This window comes from Sphaerodactylus townsendi, linkage group LG01 (genome assembly GCF_021028975.2).
Source record: "Sphaerodactylus townsendi isolate TG3544 linkage group LG01, MPM_Stown_v2.3, whole genome shotgun sequence".
NCBI lineage: Eukaryota > Metazoa > Chordata > Lepidosauria > Squamata > Sphaerodactylidae > Sphaerodactylus > Sphaerodactylus townsendi.
In genome coordinates, this window is record NC_059425.1 from 177456239 (window position 1) to 177477305 (window position 21067).

General features: G+C 43.8%; 1 protein-coding gene across 1 annotated transcript; it reads left to right on the top strand.

The window, feature by feature from the left end:
* Positions 1–574: 574 nt before the first annotated feature.
* On the top strand, positions 575–19316 carry LOC125438091 (collagen alpha-3(VI) chain-like). Its single transcript, XM_048506273.1, has 7 exons — positions 575–1235; positions 4891–5457; positions 7859–8464; positions 9173–9772; positions 12130–12729; positions 17584–17722; positions 19199–19316. The coding sequence occupies exons 1-7, from the start codon at positions 575–577 to the stop codon at positions 19314–19316; spliced, it is 3291 nt and encodes a 1096-aa protein (XP_048362230.1).
* The last annotated feature ends 1751 nt before the right edge of the window (positions 19317–21067 follow it).

Consider the following 21067-nt stretch of genomic DNA (forward strand, 5'->3'; position numbering starts at 1 on the left):
CCGCACGGGCCAAAAACAGCACTCTAGGGACGGCAAAAACGCCGTCCCTAGGGAGCTGTTCGCATGGGGACTACCCTCGCTCCCCTCCAGCGGCACGAAACCGCTGTTTCCCAACCTTGTTCCCTGAGTGAGGTTTTCCGGAAACAGCGGCTTCCAACGGAAACAGCCCATCCCTTCTGGGGCGCAAGGCAGTGCGGCAGCCTCCTGCGCGTGCGGCCGCAGGAGCACAGCCTTCTGGGGCTTGCTGTTTCCCGCCCTGCCACAGGGCGGCAAACGGCAAGCCCCAGAAGGCAGTGTGCTCCTGCGCCGCCTAACCCCCTTGTCCCGGTTCACAAAGGTGACCATCTGGTCACCTTAGTTTTAGAGCTTAGTTGTAGACAGGACAAACTTCTATTCTCACTGAAATGTAGTTTTATGTAAAATCAATATGCAGCTGGGGATACTTGGACCGTTCAGACTGATAAGTCCTTTTTCACTCTTCCTAATTCTCCTTCCTATTTTCAGCTACCCTGACATCTTTCTTCTTTCTTCTAACAGTGAATACATGTGTGTACAGCAAATATTGTATGCACACATGATGAGTACTTGTGTGTTTTTCTGTGATGCCTCATGTTATTTTCTGTGCTCTACTGCAGTTCTGGCAAACCAAAGGGATATCATCTTTCTTTTGGATGGATCAGCCAACGTTGGAAATACCAACTTCCCGTTTGTCCGCGACTTTCTTGTGAATCTAGTTAGGCTCCTTCAGGTTGGGATTGATGACGTACGAATTGGCGTAGTGCAATTTAGCGAGAACCCTAAAACCGAATTCTTTTTAAACACTTTCCTAACCAAGTCAGATGTCCTTAGCCGCTTGAGTCAGCTGAGGCTCCAGGGAGGGTCGGTGCTGAACTTTGGCTCTGCTCTAGACTTTGTCCTTTCCGATCATTTCACCGAAGCTGGTGGGAGCAGGATAGATGAAAATGTTCCTCAGGTGCTAGTCTTCCTTGCAGCGGGGCCTTCTTCTGACTCCTTCCGACAGGCCGCTAACTCTTTAGCCCGCGCAGGAGTGCTGACATTCTGCATTGGTGTTAGGAATGCCGTTCGGGCAGATCTCCAACAGATCGCATTTAATCCACAAATGGTGTACTTTAAGGATGATTTCAGTTCTCTGGCAGCTTTACCACAAGACATGATTAGGCCGCTCACGACATACATTAGGGGTAAGGTGGAAGAAGTCTCCATTCCAGTTACAGGTAATCTCTTCCTTTCTTCTTTGATTTGTTTTACCTCCAAGTTTGTGTTCAAAAGGCAGTGAGGGAAAATATGTACAAGGAAGGCATTTTCATGGAAGAAATTGTTGTGTATCACACAAACATCAGTGATCATGTGGTGGACATCAGCCCTTTCAATGTTTTCGTTTTATGGGGGACTTTTAAGTAAGGGTTTTGCGGGACGCCGATTTAATGTAGCAATCGCTGTTTTAAATTAATATTTTAGAGTTTATGGGGCTGAGTTCTTAATGTTAGGCATTATTTATTGGTTGTTATTTACTCGCTCCTCTTGCTATTTGTATTTTATGCTGATCATGTTGTACACCGCCCAGAGCCCTCCGGGGATGGGACTGTATACCAAATTGAATTATTATTATTATTATTATTATTAATAATAATAATAATAATAATAATAATAATAATAATAATAATAATAATAATAATAATAATAATAATAATAATAATAATAATAATAATAAAAAGTGGTTAAAAGTAGATGGATTCTAACCTGAAGAACCAGATTTATTTCCCCATTCTTCCACATGAAGCCTGTTGGGTAACCTTGGGCCAGTCACAGTTCTTTCAGAACTCTCTCAATCCCACCTACCTTACAAGATGTCTGTGGTGGTGAAGGGGAAAAAAGGTGATTCTAAGCCACTTTGAGGGGCATTAAAGATAGAGAAAAATGAGGTGTGAAAACCAGCATGACTTCTTTTTTCTTCAAACAGCAGATACCCTCATCATGTTAAACAGCAGATACCCTCATCATGTTAAACCCTCATCTTCAATCAGCAGATACCCTCATCTTTTATGAATTTTAGCCCATTTTAGATCCTGTGTTCAGAAGAGAAAGGATAAAAAAATAACTGCAGTTGCAGACAATGCAAGCTGTTGTGAGCTCTTAAAGGAGCTTGCTTAATAATGACTTGTTTCCAGAGGGCTGAAATACCCGAAAAGTTACTTCTTTGTACAGAGATTGACTTGCATATGGAGCGACTATCAGGATTCAGTATGGTCCTGCACCATAAATAGGCTTGCCATTTGCCCACCAAATCAACCTTGGCCCCAGTTCCCCACCCTTGACAAACCAAAGAGCAGAAGAAAAGAAGTAACTTCCACTGTGACGCTCCAGGAATTTCCCCATGTCTCTATAGTCTCTTAAAACGAACATATCATTTAAAAAAATTTCCTTGCACACAACAGCTTACCTTTGGTGACACAGTGAAGATACCTGTTTTGTGGAGCCCTCTGCAGCTGAAGCAACTTTCAACAAAATCTGCATAGTCAATCAGGAGTTCTGATGGGTGAAAGCTCCACTTGGTTTCATCCACTTTGTAAAAACACTTGGCACATGCCAGGAAAGGAGTTGTGGTGGGCAAAACCTTGGGGACTCCTGCTTTAAAGATTAAGGAAGATTACTAGAGTATCTCCCAAAAGTGATGTCATATCCTCCCAAGCTCCACCTTCTCTAAGCATTGCCCTCATAATCTCTCAGCGTGTGCTGCCGCAGTACCTGCAACCCTAACTACACATATGCCCTGAGATCCCTTCAACTGTGTGTTTGGTTGCCAATAACATGGTCTTGACCTAGCCTTCTCCAATGTGGTCTTTTTTTTCGCAAGAAAGACTTCTACACATGCATGACATTCCCAATCTCAGTGGGAACTAGGACATGAAGACAGGTTATTAGTTACGCTGACAAATTGATTTTTAATGTTTAAACATGCAAAAGCACAGCATGATCTTGGGTGCTCAATGAATAGCAAGTCATCACCGAGTACTTTAATGCCAAAGGGTAGATATGTAACAGATTCATCCTAATCCTTTCATACTTTGAATTCAAGTCCAACCCCCTGCCATGCAGGAACATACAATCAAAGCATTCCTGGCCCTTTCCCCACTTACCTTAAGCCCCGCGCTACTCTCCTAAAGTAGCGTGGGGTCCAGCTGCACTCCCCACTTCAGGGGCGGTGAGAACGCAGCCGCCCCGACGCTGCCTCTCTCGCGCTCCCTCAGCACGCGTAATTCCTGGCGCCTTTTCAAATGGCACCTTTTGATGACCCCACACAGAGCACGGGGTCGTGGGGAAGCCGGGGGGGGGGGGGCGCCAGGAATTGCGCGCGCTGGGAATTGCGCGCAGCAACCCTCCAACAAGGGTAAGTGGGGAAAGGTCCCCAGACAGATGGCCATTGAGCCTCCCTTTAAAAATCTCCAGAGAAGGAGACTCCACCATTCTCCAAGGTAGTGACTTCCACTGTCCAGCACCCCTGACAGTCAGAAAGTTCTTCCTAAAGTTTAGGTGGAAACTTTTTTCCTGCACTTTGATTCCACTACTCCATGGCCCCTTCTGCACATGCAAAATAATGCGTTTTCAAACCACTTTCACAACTGTTTGCAAATGGATTTTGCTATTCCGCACAGCTTCAAAGAGCACTGAAAGCAGTTTGAAAGTGCATTATTCTGCATGTGCGGAATGAGCCCATGTTCTAGTCTCTGAGGCAGCAGAAAAGAACCTTGCTCCCTCTTTGACATGACATCCCTTCAAATATTTAAACATCGCATACTTACAAGATGCACGCCTGTGAATTTTTTAAGGTAGTATTGCCAGCCCTCAGAGGGGTCCTGAAACCTTGAGAAAATGTCATCCATGCAATGCAACTTTTCCCAACACGGTAGTGTAGCTGTTGGGAAAAGCTGTGCTGGCTATCGATTCTTCCTCTTGGCCCTGGTTAGCCACACAAATTAACCACACTTGATTATGGTGCATTGGATTGGGTGAGTTGGCTTCCTTGGATAATAATGGGTTGAGAAACGTGAAACAACACCCACATTCCATCTGCAATGCTGAACTGGTGGTGCCCCATTTATGCATGTAGGTCGTTATGCACGTGTGAATCAGCCCCTTTGGGTTTTGTCTCTTTCAGCTCTCCTTCCAGTTATAGGTAAGCACAATGGGGGAAGTACTTCTGTCCCTTAAAAGCCCTGAAGCATATTCAGACTCAATTGCTGCTGCTTTCGATACAACAACAATACTATAATAAAAACATGCATACCTTTGGGACAGCAGCGAATACCACGGAGTCCCTCTTTTTGCAGGAAAGCAGAGAGTTACGACTAGATGTAGCTAAGAGCTAATTTGAGCTGGTTCTGGTGGGTTTCCCGGGCTGTGTGGCAGTGGTCTAGTGGATTCTGTTTCGCCTGCATCTGTGGCTGGCATCTTCAGAGGTGTATCACAGAGAAAAGTCTGTTTCACACTGACACACCAGACCAAGGCCACACAGCCCGGAAAACCCACCAGAACCAGTTGAATCCGGCCGTGAAAGCCTTCGACAATACGTTAATTTGAGCATTCAGTATGCTTGCACATTTTCCCATGGGTAAGAAATAGATGAAAACTCTTTAAGCTGTATATTTAGTGGAATGTTCAAAATGGCCCTGTGGTCCCATTGGTTCTATGCCCTGTACACTTAACCAGAGAAGTTCTAATTTTTCTAGTTTATCATCTCCTAGTTTCTAGTTTATCATCTCCTTCAAGTGTATACGTGTCTATTGTAAATTGCCCTTGTGCTGCTGCATGCATATGTTAGGGCACCTTTGTTACGACCTGTTAAATCACCTCCGTGTTTCTAAATTCCAGAAAGAAAGAAAGATATCTTATTCTTGACCGATGGCTCAGCAAATCTTGCTGGTCAGTTTCCCGCTGTTCGGGATTTTGTGGTCCGCGTTATCTCTGACCTGGATGTGAAACCAGACGGCGTCCGTGTTGCTGTGGCACAATTTAGTGACAACGTTCAAGTTGAATTCAACTTTGAAGAAATCCCGTCTAAGGCAGACATCCTTCAGAAAGTGAAAAGAATGAGGATAAAATCAGGGCGGCAACTCAACATTGGTGCTGCATTAGAATATGCCCAGAGGAACATCTTCGTGAGGGGTGCTGGGAGCAGAATTGACGAAGGAGTGCCGCAGTTCCTTGTTCTCCTTGCTGCTGGGAGGTCAAGTGACAATGTGGAGCAGGGTGCTAATGCCCTGAAAAGAGCCAATGTTGTCCCTTTTGTTATCAGAGCCAGAACTGCGTATCCTGCAGAACTAGAAAAGATCGTTTTTGACCCTCAGTTTCTTATAAGTGCTGATTCCCTGTCTAGAATCGTAGAAGTTCATCCTAAAATAGTCAACCTACTGAAAACCACTCAGCTTGCTCCAGCAGGTATATCCAGCAGTTTCTTTTCTTGTTTGTGTTTGAAATGTGCACAGCCAATCAAATTAGATGTGAAATGTTGTCTGTCCTCTGCTTATTAAAAGCCACGAGTGGCATTTTTAATGTGCTTTGGTAAGATCTTGAAATGACTATCTGGGACAGAGGCGTAGCTCCAAGGGATTCGGGGGGGTACACAATGCACGGGGCATGTGTAACCTCTAACTGTGGGTTCTGTGGGGCAGAACCTGGAATGAGTTTGCAACAACAATTTTTAAAAAACAAAATGGTTTACTTTCTTAACATACAACATCAAACATCAACATTTAACATCACATTTGAAGGTCCTGTTCAGGGTGCATTTTCAAGTCCTTATATTTACAGTCTACTGATACTGCCAAGTCCACTTCTTCTTTGCAAGTGGGTTGGCTCCTGAAGACTCCAAGGGCTTGATGAACAGGCTTCAACATGATGAAGGTTTCCAGGAGAACTCTCACCCATTGCAACCACAAAAAGAAGCCCTGAAACAATAAACTCCAACATTTACAACATAGCAAAAACAAACAACTACCTTCCCAGTAGTTCCCAACAATATTGCAGTTACCTTAACAAGGTGTGAAGGGCTTATACAACCAAGGTCCGAGTCTGATAGCCTTGTCTCCTCCAACTACATGAGGTCTGCTGCAGCCTCTTGCTGCTTTGAGTCTCCACCCCTTACTGGGTCAACCCATTCTGAGCATGGGGGTTACATATGCACCCCTGTGGGGGCGTGGCAAGGGTGTTCCGGGGGTGTGGTGGGGCGGACGGGGGCATGGCAGGGGCAGAGGATGCACTAGTGCACTGAGCGCTTTCCCCCCTTGTTATGCCCCTGATCTGGGATGCTGGTAAGACTGACTCTGGGAAGGAGAATAGTGTCTGGGGAATATGAACTGGTGGCAGGGCTGGCCTCAGGGATGACTGACAGATGTCCTTTCCAGGTGTTCCCAACCCAAGGCATTGAATGACTCAAGCCCATGACCGAAGGAAATCCTTCTGGTGAAATACTTCAAATGTACAGGTTACAAAGAAGAGAAAACAAAACAGATTATTGCAACCACCCAGGACAAAGAATACGAGCAAACAGCTACATCTTGCTCAACTTTAGGCAAAATATTTCTCTGGGATGTAGTTATAAGAGCTCCCTTCTGGTTCAAAGAATTGTGTATCCCCTTATGAACTGCGCATTGCAGTGTGATAAAGCGATCCTTTCCTAGACAATTGAGAGCACTGCAGGTCAAAAACAACTCTTCTTGGGCCCCTTCCGCACACGCAAAATTATGCGTTTTCAAACCACTTTCATAACAGTTTGCAAGTGGATTTTGCTATTCCGCACAGCTTCAAGAGCACTGACAGCAGTTTGAAAATGCATTATTCTGCATGTGCGGAATGAGCCATAGAACCAACTTGGAAGCCAGTGAAGGTTTTCAAGGTTTTGATGCATGTACTTCAAGAAGCATGCCCAGATGCTGTGTTGTGGACTAGCTGAGGTTTCTGAAGAGACCTCCATATACCTTGCTGCGGTAATCTGAGGTTTCTGAAGAGACCTCCATATACCTTGCTGCGGTAATCTACTCTAGGTTTTGCTAAGGGCCCAGAGAACTGTTGCAAGATTGTATTTATTCAGCTGACATCCCATTAAAATGGTAGAAGGTGCTGGAGAACCTGAGTGGTGGAGGCTTATCTGGTGAACCAGATGTGTTTCTGCACTCCTACATTCCTGCTGGGTGACCTTGGGCTAGTCACAATTCTCTCAGAACTCTCTCAGTCCCACCTGCCTTACAAGTTGTCTGTTGTGGGGAGAGGAAGGGAAAGGAGTTTGTAAGCCACCTTGATTCTCCTTACTGGAGAGAAAGGTGAGGTATAAATCCAAACTTCTTTCTTTCTTTCTTTCTTTCTTTCTTTCTTTCTTTCTTTCTTTCTTTCTTTCTTTCTTTCTTTCTTTCTTTCTTTCTTTCTTTCTTTCTTTCTTTCTTTCTTTCTTTCTTCTTCTTTACTTCTTTGCTTCCTGCTCCATTTCCAGCCTTGGGTTTCCTGTTTTGGTGTGGGTGTGAGTCCATCAGGGTCAGAGTTCATTGAAGTCTATCTGAACTACTTACCCACAACATTTCCAACATATTTGGGTTGAGTTTCAGTTTACTCATTTTGTACAGCCCACTATTTAACCCAGACACTTAGTCAGGATGTCTGGTGCCTCATGAATTCACAGAAAAGGAGAAATAAGGTTAAGTTCCTTCACCATATTGATAGCATTTCACTCCAGATCCCCAAATGATCATTCCATGTGGTTTCTCATAGCCTGCTCCTCCTTCTGTAACCTTCAAGATTTAACATTTAAACTCGTCTTATTTATCTTTCTCCCCCATTTCTCAAACAGAGGTTCAGAAGAAGGACGTCGTGTTTCTGATTGAAGGTTCAGATGGCATCAGAAGTAGTTTCCCTGCACTGAAGACCTTTATAGAAAATGTGGTTCAAAGCATGAAAGTAGGCCTTGATGACATTCGGGTTGCTGTGGTCCAATACAGCAATGTTCCCAAAGCGGAGTTCCTCCTGAACGCCCACCCAGACCAGAACTCTGTGATCAGTGCAGTCCGACGCTTGTCACCTATGGGCGGCTCACCAGTTAACACGGGGGCCGCTCTTAACTTCGTTCTACGCAATGTGTTTGTCAGCCAAGGTGGGAGCAGAGATGATGAAGGTGTCCCCCTGTTTTTGATCCTGGTGACAGCAGAGAAGTCCAGAGATGACGTCGAAAGGCCTTCTATATCTCTGAAGGGCAGAGGGGCTATTCCATTTGCCATTGGCTTTGGGAATGCAGACATCTCCGAGCTGCAAACCATTTCTTTTGTTCCTGAACTTTCACTCTTCATTCCTGATGTCAGACAACTAAGCAATCTTCAGGAGGTAATTTCCAAGAGAGTGATTCTGTTGAGCAGAGAAGAAATAGAAACAATGGAGCCCATTCTACTACCACCAACTACAGGTAAAGAGAAGTACCCTAACTGATTTTTTGCACACTTGGGAGATGGGGTGTTACAGTGGTTAAAATAACGAGCAGTCACCTGATTCTAAACATACCCCTGCCACAAATGCTCTTGCCAAATACCATCTCTCATCTCTGCTTTACTGGAATAATAACACCAACCTTGCTTGTGGTGCATTTGTAAGGAAAACAAGAAGAGGATGTGTGTGAGGTGCTTCGAACACTGAAACAGCTAAGTGTAATCATGCCTTGTTGATTCTGGGTGACGGTGAGCCTCATCACGAGGTGCCCCAATGCATCATGGGTCTGAAGCAGCTATACTTCTGGCAGGCCCTTTCCGCACGGGCCGTATAAAGCGCCCTAGGGACGGCAAAAACGCCGTCCCTAGGGAGTGTTCGCGAAGCCGCCATTTTCCCACCTCGCTCCGTGCGAACAGCAGCAACTGGAAGGTGCCATCCCTCCCCCCCTTTCCCAATCGACTTACCTTCCCTGCAACCTTCCGGCACGTCGCCGAGGCCTGGGGACATGCCCCCCCCTGCCCTGCGACTCCGAAGCCTTCTGAACGCTCGGTCACTAGATTTACAGTCACGTCCTCTGTGACTTTGCTGACCACTCAGGATGAATATGAATTGATTTGTGTTTTAAAAGTGTGTATCTCTATTTATTTCACTAGTGTTTCCTTTGTCATCAGTAGTCTTTGTTTTACAGTGGATAGAAAAAGAGATGTCGTATTCCTTGTTGACGGCTCCCAGTCTGCCGTTCCCGACTTTCTTTCTGTTCGTGAATTTATTGAGAGGCTTGTGACTAGCCTGAATGTGGATGCCGACGCCACCCGGGTTGCTGTGGTTCAGTTCAGCGACGATGCCCGAGCTGATTTTTTGCTGAACACTTACTCCACCAAAGACGAGGTGCAGGTTGCCGTGAGGAGGCTCAGGCCCAAAGGAGGGAGACAACTGAATATTGGCTCTGCCCTAGAGTTTGTGTCGAAAAATATATTTACCAGGCCTTCGGGAAGCCGTATAGAAGAGGGAGTACCGCAGTTTCTGATTCTTCTCATTTCTCGCCAATCTGATGACGAGGTCGAGGACCCTGCCCTTGAAGTAAAGCAAGTCGGAGTGGCCCCCCTGGTTGTCGGAAAAAATGTGGATATCCAGGAACTGGTGCAAATAGGCCTGAGTCCTGAGTACGTGTTCCAAGTATCAACATACCAGGATCTATCTAGTTTGACACAGAACCTGCTGACCCCTGTTACAACGCTCACTACACAGGAGATACGCAGATTGATAGGTGAAATACGCCCTCCTCCAGGTAAGGTTCTCCTGTTTCAACTGATGGTGTGGTATTTCCTGTTGATCAATTCCCTATGACTTCCTCGCTCTCAGCAGTCATAGGCCCTTTCCACATAAATCCCCTGAAAATGTTTTCAGTTCCCCCCCCCCCCCCCGCTTTATCATGATGTGTGTCTGCAATCACCCCTCCAAACGATTCCTGGCCGCCATTTTGTGACTTCTCCCTTTTTGTTTGAGAACGTTGCTTCTGTGCTTCACAGCAGTGTGCTGCAATTCTCTGCACTTTCTGCATTTGATCCTTCAACGATTGCCCTCCCCCCAATAAAGAAACCTGCAGGAAAAACAGGCAAGAGGCAATGCAATGAAGTGAGAAATTGATTTCCAAGGAGGAAATGCAGGGAAGGCACAGAGCCTTGAGACCGCACAGGCTAATGAAGCCATTCTGAAAACATTTCAACTAAAGGATTATTTTAAAAGGGCATTCATTTAAAATGTCTTGAGGCTGCAATTAAAATGTTTTGGGGAAAACAGTGCAGAACTCCACAGAGGAAACGTTTTATTTTCTGCCTCAAAACGGTTTAAATGTCTGTGCGGACAGAACCAAACTCTGGATGCTGGTAAGGAAGCTTCTTACCGCACTTCCCTGGAATGGAGGGCTTATGATTCTTTTTCAGCATGCCATATGGGGGCCCCTGTGCAGGTGTCATGGTGGTTGAGCAGCGGACTCACAGTCATCGATAAATGCTACGTTTTTGTAAAATCCTACCCTTCAGTATCTAAATATCCCTAGTTATACTAATGGCTGCCAATCAGTTCAAATTGGTGGCACCTTAATGCATGCTCAGTTTTGCAAACAACAGATGCAAACCTGTTTGGCAGGTATCTGTGATGCGATTGAGTCATGGTAAGTTCAATTGTCGATTATGGTCATGGCGAGATTCAAAGCATCTCCAATGGACAGCAGAAAGGCAAAGATTGAAATGTGGCTCATGGGTGGTCATACTTGTCAAACATGGCTTATTTATCCATTGAACATGTCCGTCACTAAATGTCTAGCATTCTTACTTGCTGGTGAGTTTTGGAAGCAACGAATGATTTCCTCATAACAACAAGAACATTTCCAACTCGAGTGTCTCAAGTGACAAGTCTGTATCTACCTCAGGAATTCCCAACCTTTCTGAATCTGTAATCACTTCAGCGTGGTGGGCGCAGCCACAAATTGGCGGCCATAAGAGGTGGAGCTCGGCACAGAATGGCTGCTGCAGCTTACATTCAGTCCCACAATGAGGATCCTTGTGCTATGGTGGCAGTCGCTGCCAAAGCAACGTTTGTAGAAATTTTAAAAAACGTTTTTAAAAGATTAGTTGATCAATGAAGATAGGGAGACAAATGGATAGTCTTTGACTTGTTGGTGTGAGGAAATCATTCATATATTTCGAACCTACCCTAGAAGTAGGTGTAACCTATTTATCCTTGGCCACATCAATCTCCATTGGAGACCTAGGAAATAATATATGACAGTACCCTGTGGCTTAACAAACAAATATGAAATTGCTTGAACAAATCAACAAACCTTTAATCTTTAACACAACTTTCTATCATTTAAGGATAAATAATAGTGAACATATAGTGAACATATAGTGAACATATATGTATATATATGCAGCACAACTCAATTGAACAAAATCTTCAGTGCTTTTTAAAGAAAAAAAGCACTCAGAACAGTTGCCACCACTAACAGTGTCCAGTAATGAAATAATAGCAATAAAGTCCAAACTATTAATCAAGCAGGTCTTCTTTCTCTCATCTTGGCCTTCTGCATCTGATGTAGCTGCTGCAGGTCTTCCCTCAATTTGGGCCTGTAAAAAAATAAGTCATTCCCTCAATTAAGCTGTAGGCCTTCCTTCTCCTACTGCAGGCCAGATCAATTCAGGAGGGTTACATAGTTAACAACCTAATATTTCCATGATATTGGGGAAATTCTAATATATTTTCCTTTCTTATTGGGACCAACACATACCTGTAAAAAAATAAGTCATTCCCTCAATTAAGCTGTAGGCCTTCCGTCTCCTGCTGCAGGCCAGATCAATTGAGGAGGGTGGGGCTCTTGCAATTGGTAATAAGTAAGCAAGCTTACCAACTGCACATGCTCAGTGAGCTTTTATCCCCTGGGCCCTAAGATCCAACAAAACCAAAAAATACTAAAATGGCATGGGTTACATAGGGATGCTTTGAAATATATGCTAGTATCCGTAAATTGTTAGTTCAGAACAGTACACATTAACAATGTACCTGAGATTTCGTGTGTGTAAATCATGTCTTCCCCTGACCAATGACAATGAGCTTTTCTTTACCTCTCCCCGCATCTCCCCACAGATATTGGCACTGACGCAAAGGATGTTGTCTTCCTCATCGACAGTTCTACTGGAGTCGGGTCGGACAACACTGCTCGTATTCGAGATTTCATTACGCGATTTGTTGAGCGGTTGGATGTCGGAGAGCGCCAAGTGAGAGTCGCTTTGGTCCAGTTCAGCAACAACGTGTTCCCTGAATTTTATTTAAAAGACTGCAGAGCCAAAAGCGATTTACTTAATGCTTTACGTCGCTTGAGGTACAGAGGAGGCGCTCCTCTGAATGTTGGGAAAGCACTGGATTACGTCGTGAAGAACATCTTTGTTAAGCCTGCAGGAAGCCGGCGAGAAGATGGGGTCCCACAGCACTTATTTCTCATTCTTGGAGGAAGATCCCAGGATGACATCAGTAGACCGGCCAGTGCGTTGCAGGCGTCTGGAATTAAAAGTCTGGGTATAGGAGCAGGAAAGGCAGATAGTGCTGAATTAGAAAGGATTACCCGTGAGGGCAGCGCTGTATTTTTCGTCCCACAGTTTACAGAACTCCAAGGAATAGAGAACAGGATCTTCGCATTATTTCAGCAACTTCCAGAACCGCCATTGGAACCTGAAATTCTACCTGTTGGTCAGTCATTTTTTTCTAAAGTAATGTTACGTTTTTAGCTTGTTAGAGGTTTTACTGGATGGGAGATAGAGTGTTGCACACAGCCAGAGCGGTCTCTTTTCATGGCATTAATGACCACTACCCTGTTTCCCCGAAAATAAGACATCCCCTGAGAATAAGACGTAGTAGAGGTTTTGCTGAAGTACTAAATATAAAGCATCCCCCGAAAATAAGACATAGCAAAGTTTTTGTTTGGAAGCATGCCCGTCAAAAAGAACACCAGAGCATGCAGCTGTGGAACGGAAAAATAAGACATCCCCTGAAAATAAGATATAGCGCATCTTTAGGAGCAAAAATTAATATGACACTGTCAAAAAGCATAAGCATAAGCATTTATTGTCATTGTGCACACACAACGAAAATTTACAGCAGCATTCCTCGATGCACACAATTTCAGACTCATACCCCATCCTCACTTTCCCCTTCCTCCACCCATCCCTACATAGCCCCAAACACATCAACATGAAGCCCCGGTGTTCAGCATCGCCACAGCTCTAGAGTAGAAGCTGTCTCTAAGCCTCTTTGTCCTAGTTTTTATAGACCTGTATCGTCTGCCGGATGGTTACTGTTCAAAAAGAGAGTGTGCTGGATGAGACGGATCTCTCAGAATATTTTGGGCTTTCTTTAGGCTTCGGGAATTATAGAGTTCTTCCAAGGGGAGGGGAGAGGGCAGCCGATAATCCTCTGTGCAGTAGTGATCACCCTTTGGAGCGCCTTCCTATCCGCCACTGTGCAACTGAAGAACCATGCACAGATGCAGTAGGTTAAGACACTCTCTATAGCACAGCGGTAAAAGGACACCAGGAGTTTTCCATTCAGTTGTTGTTTCCTTAACAGTCTAAGATAGTACAGTCTTTGCTGGGCCTTCTTAACCACCGCGGCAGTCTGTACACCCCAAGTCAAGTCCTCTTTAATCATAACGCCTTATGACACTGTCTTATTTTCAGGGAAACACGGTACCATAAAGCCCTACTAAATACAGGAATTATTGTTTCTGTAGCAGTCTTTAGCTCCTGGGAAAAGCAAAGCTCAGAATTCACGGCTGGTTCTCTCCAATGCATACAACATCAGGAGTTTGACTAACATTGAGAAAATACAGTCCTCCTTTTATAGAAAAATCTTGGGACCCCCAAAATGTGTCCCTAATAGGGTAATCTGTGCAGAACTGGGCCTACACTCTAATGAAACGAAAGCTTGGATCATGCTTTTTAAATCCTGGTTAAAAATATTCTTCAGGGTGAAGGAAAACTCATTATTCTCCTACTTTAAGTCGGATCGACTGAGCATGTCCTGGTTATCCAATATTGAATCCAAAACAAATACTCTAGGGTTCTCTTTGGAATTTTTTGAACCCTTAAATGAGGAGTGCAAATTCAGGCTGCTCAGTCAAAGACTGATTGATATGGAATTCCAATCCCTTTACCCAGCACAACCTGCAGTATATTCCTCTGACTTGTTAAACTTACCCACCCTCCACGGAAAGATGGCACAATTGTTTTTAGCCTCGACAATCCATCACATCGCAGAGCATTTATGCTTGCCAGAATAAACACCTTTCCTTCTAAAGTTATGGCTGGTAGATTTCAAGGTGTTTCGCTTTCAGATAGACATTGCCCATGCTCTGTTAACTCCATGGATACAATTCAGCATATCCTTCTAGAACCATGGTGGCAAACCTTTGGCACTCCAGATGTTATGGACTACAATCCCCATCAGCCCCTGTCAATTTGCCATGCTGGCAGGGGCTGATGGAAATTGTAGTCCGTAAAATCTGGAGTGCCAAAGGTTCGCCACCACGGTTCTAGAATGTCAGCTCCACTCCACACTATGTAGTCATTATATAACCCCGATCCTTAAAGCCAAAACTAATCTGTCTTTGACCTGTGCAGTGAATTATCTATTAAATTATGCATCTTCTGAGATAACTTCCAAGGTTGCTACATATTTAGCTGAAGTAATATCTCAAAGATGGTATTAAAATGTGATTCTCGATCTGTTCAAACATTTAACCACATAGATGCAGTTCCTGAGACTTAAATCACTGTGATAGACGTGAGAAGTTACTTAAACAGACTTAATTAACCTTCGGATATCATAACAGGTCTCTGGAAAGTCTGTACATATAGTTTATCCTAACTTCGTATCTTGGGATTTTTATAGCTTTATTTTTGTTTATGATACTGACATAATGTATGTAGAACTATTTGTGCCTAATAAAGTTTTACTGTATTGTACTGTACTGCATACAACATCTGGGTGTTGTGGGTTTTCCGGGCTGTGTGGCTGTGGTCTGGTAGTTTTTGCTCCTAATGTTTTGCCTGCACCTATGCAGGCGAAGTGTTAAGTGCAAAGACCACCAGGCCTAGAAAACCACCAACACCCTGTTGATTCTGGCCATGAAAGCCTTTGACAAAGCATACAACGTCTCTTTTGTGTCGATTCCCCTGGAGGAATTTTGTGACATTTGACCCCTGCCAAGTCCCTTCCTCTCCCCAGTCATCGCCCTAAGATCTCCAGACTTCTGAAGTCAGAATTGGCAACCCTCATGTTTGTCTATAAGCCAATTTAATCTCTTCTTAATTTACTTGAACTCTATTGGCAAACCCCCAAACATATGGGATGATCTGTTACTTTTATATTTGCATGACAATGTATGGAATAATTTCTGTTAAGAGGAAACTTTTCATACTGCATTGAACGTTCCATATGTTAAAAACAAATAACAATATGGCATTGATTAAATATACCATGCAAAATGAAGGCTTTGGGGTGGGGGAATAGAGAATTTAAGCATTTTCCTCAGCTCCTTTATCCTGCTCACCCCACATCTCCAATAACAAAGTTAGAAAACAGGCAGGAATAAGGTTGCCAACTTGATGGGGGGATCTCCCACCACCAGCTGTCCAGCGTGGTGCAGTGGTGAAGAGCAGGTGGATTCTAATCTGGAGAACCGGGTTTGATTCTGCACTCCTCCACCTGAGTGGCAGAAGCTTATCTGGTGAACCAGATTTGGTTCCGCACTCCTACATTCCTGCTGGGTGACCTTGGGCTAGTCACAGTTCTTCTGAACCCTCTCAACCCCACCTATCTCAGAAGGTGCCTGTTATGGGGAGAGGAAGGGAAAGGAGATTGTAAGCCAGCTTAAGTCTCCTTACAGGAGAGAAGGTGGGGTATCAATCCAAACTCCTCCTCCTTCTTCCCTCTCAGCTAGGTAGCAGGAAGAAAATGAGGTGAAATGGGAGGGTGTTTTCTAGAGTCACAATGTGCTGACATCATTTCCATTGCAACCAGAAGTGACTACAGTGCATCACCATCAGCTCTCTAGTATTGGTCAGAATTCTCTGGTTAAGCCACAGTTCTGGCAGAATGCTAGAGTGTCACCTGCAGTGACATCAGTATGTCACCTGTGATAGGGTCGGGGAGGTCCTCCCGCCAAGTATTTGTCAGCCTCTTAATGGCAACACTAGACAGGAAGAATACGCCTCTGCTGCTCCAGCATAGGGTGACAATTAATCACAGTATGTCAAAAAGCTCCCTTGATCCAGTAGAGCTGATGTACAGTATTCAGCCATAAATTACTGTGATATGATTTTGCCATCAAGTCAAAGCCAACATGACCAGGTGCTCAGGAGCAGCAGCAGCAGCAGAAGGCCATTGCTTTCACATCCTGCAGGTGAGCTCCCAAAGGCACCTGGTGGGCCACTGCGAGTAGCAGAGTGCTGGACTAGATGGACTCTGGTCGGATCCAGCAGGCTAGTTCTTATGTTCTTAAGTGGTGAACCTATAACTGTGGTGGCGAACCTTTGGCACTCCAAATGTTATGGACTACAATTCCCATCAGCCCCTGCCAGCATGGCCAATTGGCCATACTGGCAGGGGCTGATGGGAATTGTAGTCCATAACATCTGGAGTGCCAAAGGTTCGTCACCACTGCCCTAAGGGGTTGCTGTATGTCAGCTGCAACTTGATGGCACTTTCTATACACTCACAAGATTAGACCACCTGCATGTACACATATGCTTACACCTTTGATTCGGGGGAATACTGTAAAATTACATTAGCAGCCAGAAGACTTTACAGATGTTATCCTTCGTATATTACTACCGGATATTCAATCACGTAATGCAGAATCTTGTTAAAACAGGGTGAGGAAGCCAGCCGCAACATAATTATCCAACTTTATAATTACAACCTTTCCCAAATGGATCAGCTGGGATGAAGTGACGCTGACGACCACCTGAACGATGGACCGGCCAATGGGAAGCGACCTGGTACGTGGATAAGATCTGTCATTTGAAATCAGCTATGACTGGCAGGGATGATTTGCTCAGTTCTGTGCAATCTAAGGGTGAAGGAATCCGCCCCAAAGCATGCTGGCTCAGGCAATCACAGAGGAAAGTTACTGTTCTACTGGTTTGCCTGAATGGAAAGCATGCATGGACTCCGACATGGTTCTTTTCTATCGAGAATGAACATGGGCCACTGATTAATTTCATCCAAACAGCAGAATGATCTGCCAATGGAAAAGTTCAGCCCATCATTCCAAAATCAGCAGCGGACCAACGTTACCAAAATGGCATCATCCTTAATTTTCACAGCCCCGCAAACTATGTTAAAAATTCTTCAATTATGAAAGACCCTAGAAATCTTCAGTACTCAGCTGTCATCCCCACTCTTGCATTATTTTGAAAGTATCACTATAACAAATCACTCCAACTTTCTCCATTTATGATTTTGAAGCAAAAGTTGCCGCTACAACTTCTACAATATATCTTTTATCTTTGTTCTTCCTGATGAGTTCTCTTCTCTTGACAGTGCTGGATACAGTCAAACCTCGGTCTTCGTTGCCCTCGGAGATCGACGGTTTCGGTCTTCGCCGGTCGCCCCCGGCCGTTTGGTCGCCTCGGAGATCAGCGGTTGCCTCAGCTTCCGAGGCGACTTTTGAATATCTCCAGTGCGCTGTTTTGTGCACATGCACAAACGGCGTACCTTGCAGTACACCATTTTCGGTTTTTGTTGCCCGTCGCCAAACGGATTAGCAGCGAAGACTGAGGTTTGACTGTATATGATTCAAGGGACTCAGTCCAGATCTGAAGCCACTAGGTGTTTGGAGCCTAGCCTATTCTATATCACAAGCAGAGCCCCACAAAGGTGCTCTTAAAGGATGATTTGGGTACAAATTATAGGTTCTGGAAGGTTTAAAGTTCCCTATTTGTCATTTTCAGAATCTCATTCTTCTTTTTTGGATCTCGAAAAGCCTTCTTCACTGGTACTACATAACCAGAAAGTTACATGAAAATAGCTTGTAATTGTTAAAGAAAACACCGCTGATCTCAAAGGGAACAGAAAGTATATATAACAGTTGGATAATTTGTTGCTACTGAAAATACCATTCTACTGAAGTACATGATGAAGAATTAGGCTGGTGGAAAATTAAAGCGTGCTTTGTTACACAACTAAGCAAAGAATGGTTGGCTTAGAAAGAAAGCAGTAATTAAAAGTCACTAACTGTGACCAAATATCTCAGGGCAAACACAAGTCGCTATTTAAAGAGACTTTATTATTTGCAGAATGTCAAAAGCACCAGATGTATTTTGATTATTCTTTGGCAGATGGATGCAAATGAATACAATCCAACATAACTACATGCCACATCACTTAAAGAGGGGGAAAATAACAATGAATAATATATATGAATCATGAAATGTAAAATTACTCTTAGAGAGCCAATAAATGGAGGTGCGGTCTTGTGCCGAAATGGACATGTCGATTTACTGTTGCTTCTCAATTTGAAGTTAGGAAAAGCAAACCCTTCTCAACATTATTTTTGGACGCTGGTAGCAATATTGTGCGGTACACACATTCTGCTTATATTGGTGCATCTTTTTACAAAGCCATTCATGAAAAATCCAAATAACCAATGTGAGTGGCCACTTTATATGAATTAAATTAACCCATCCCTTCAAGCTGTGCTCTGCCAGGTGTCTTGAAACTGTGTGGTTTGGAGGTTAAATAAATGCTTCACATTAGAGAACCACAAAATAGTGGTTCTGGAGCTTTAAACAATATGGCGGAAATGCCAGAGAATAGGGTCTCAAAGCACATTTCTGTGTGACAGAGGCCCTTAAGGGATAGTATATTCATACAGAGGACAAGGACGGAGATCTTTCATATCTGTGCCTCTTACATAGTCCTAAAACCCCTGAAAGAGATGCCTCCCACACGACCATTTGCAAACTGATCGTTCCTTGCAGAAAAATCTGGAGCTGAAGATAATTTCTCTTCAATTCAGTGATCAAAATGCTTTCCAGCAGTAAAAACTAGCCAAAGTGTAAGTACAGTTTAATTCGGATGTGGGTTTAAAAAATTCTTAGTGATATTGCAAAGGCCAGCTATTTCTATTAGGAAATACACTTTCAATTTCCGTCAGACGTCTTAGAGCTGGCTTCGTAAAACCTGAAGAAAAAGGAGTGAAAACGATGGTTCGGTGGTGGATCATGCAGCGATGTGGGAGTGAAGAAAAATTGCCAATGATGGAGCCGATGTGACAAAGTTAATCAGACAAGACAAGATGAGGGTTAGGACAGGGGAGGGGGCTGCTGCTCTTTCGGATCACTCAAAATGCGTCACCTCCTTCCATGTACTCCACGGTATAAAAACAAAGGTCTGATCCCTTTTCATTGAGAAATAATCAGTTACATCAAAATTGAATGGATAGTGTTTTTTTTTTCATATTTGTGGTTTTAGATCAGGCAAAATAACTCCGCAGCAAAGTGTCCCTGCTCTACTGTTTCCAATGAAGCAAACACCAGTGAAGTAAATGCAAAGGGCTGCATTCCAAAAACATAATTCACTCTCTCCCTCTCCTTTCTTGCATATCAAGAAGAATGAGAGACGAGGGATGAGAGATAATGGGGGGCTGTTGCATGTACTGGGTCTTGCTAATGGGGCGAGTGGGGAAAAATCATTTGACAAAGACAGTTGTGTGAAGATTCCCCTGTCTCCTTAAAACCCACAAAACTGGATGAGGCAGCCCCTTCCGCACATGCAGGATAACTCACTTTCAATCCACTTTCACAATTGTTTGGAAGTGGATTTTGCTATTCCACACAGTAAGGGCGATTTCCCACTAGTGATTAATCCTGGGATAGTCACCCGAAATATCCAGGTTTCCTTGCAATCTCCCCCTTACTCGCCAAACTGGAGTATTCACAGATCGAAGCTCCTGTTTCTGACGCTCTCAACTTATCACAGGATTTTCCTGGACCTGCTTGTATATGCACCTTGAAGGGAAAGAACACTGTAGGATGAGAGCTAATAGGAGGGATGGGGCGGAGACGATTGGAGAGGTCCGCAACTTTGGCCCCTATTTGGAGACCAAAACTTCTACCATTTCTGGGTGGTATGCACTGTGAGGGGTCTCCTTTAAAGATTACTCTGAAATTTAAAAGCGCAAACAACAATTGCAAAAAACTCTGGACAGTAGGGCACTTCCCCCCCCCCCCCACAAGGGGCAGGCCTAGACGTCTTCACTAGAAACATGCTGCAGTGAGGATGTTGGAACCTGGATGAAAAGGTGCCATTTCTTTTGAAACTTGCTTGTATCTAGATTCAGTTTTCAGTGGGAATTCGGCCTGAAATCCAGCTGCAAAGTGGATTGAAAGTAGGTTGAAAGTGCATTATTCTGCATGTGTGGAAGGGGCTGTGGTTTCTCCTAGTCCCTTTTCTCTGTTTTTTTGTTCAAGCAAACCTTGAGTCCTGTCACTACCACAAGTACTGGAGAGGAATGGGAGAAAAAGAGGCAGATCTCCTCTTTCAGCAGGGAAAATGCTAAAATTGTTCAGGTTCCTTTCATTGCATCATACTATAGTTCAAATAATAGTATTTTAAAAGCAAATAATGTTTAAACTTTTTTTTTCACTGCTTCTAGGAATTATCAAAATAAAAGCCCAAGTTATACAAAATCTCGCCCAGGGATTTCATTTATTCTTCTTCTGGGACTTCCAGCCAGGATATCTGGTTTGCTTGTCACAAGAGTGTTTATTTATAGAAAAATATCAAATTTATCTTGCTCTAAATTTGACTTATTACTACTATGTGATTATATCTAGATATCTGATTGGTTGCAACTAGAGATAAACAACCTTAATGCAAATAAGCCAATCAGCAGGTGCAAGAGATACATCTGATATAGCAAGACAAGAAGGCCAATCTCAACTCTTAAAATGCAATTAATTTAGGGTTGTTTTTTCTATTATTGTAACCGTTTCTGTAAATATTTCAACTAACTGTCCAAGAT

Bases quoted from the DNA above. Each gene is read 5' to 3' on its own strand.
- LOC125438091 (XM_048506273.1), top strand. From the start codon at position 575: ATGATGAGTACTTGTGTGTTTTTCTGTGATGCCTCATGTTATTTTCTG. The intron at 8,465-9,172 runs GTAAAGAGAAGT...TTTGTTTTACAG, and splicing joins TCTACTACCACCAACTACAG to TGGATAGAAAAAGAGATGTC. The intron at 12,730-17,583 runs GTCAGTCATTTT...TTCTCTTGACAG, and splicing joins ACCTGAAATTCTACCTGTTG to TGCTGGATACAGTCAAACCT.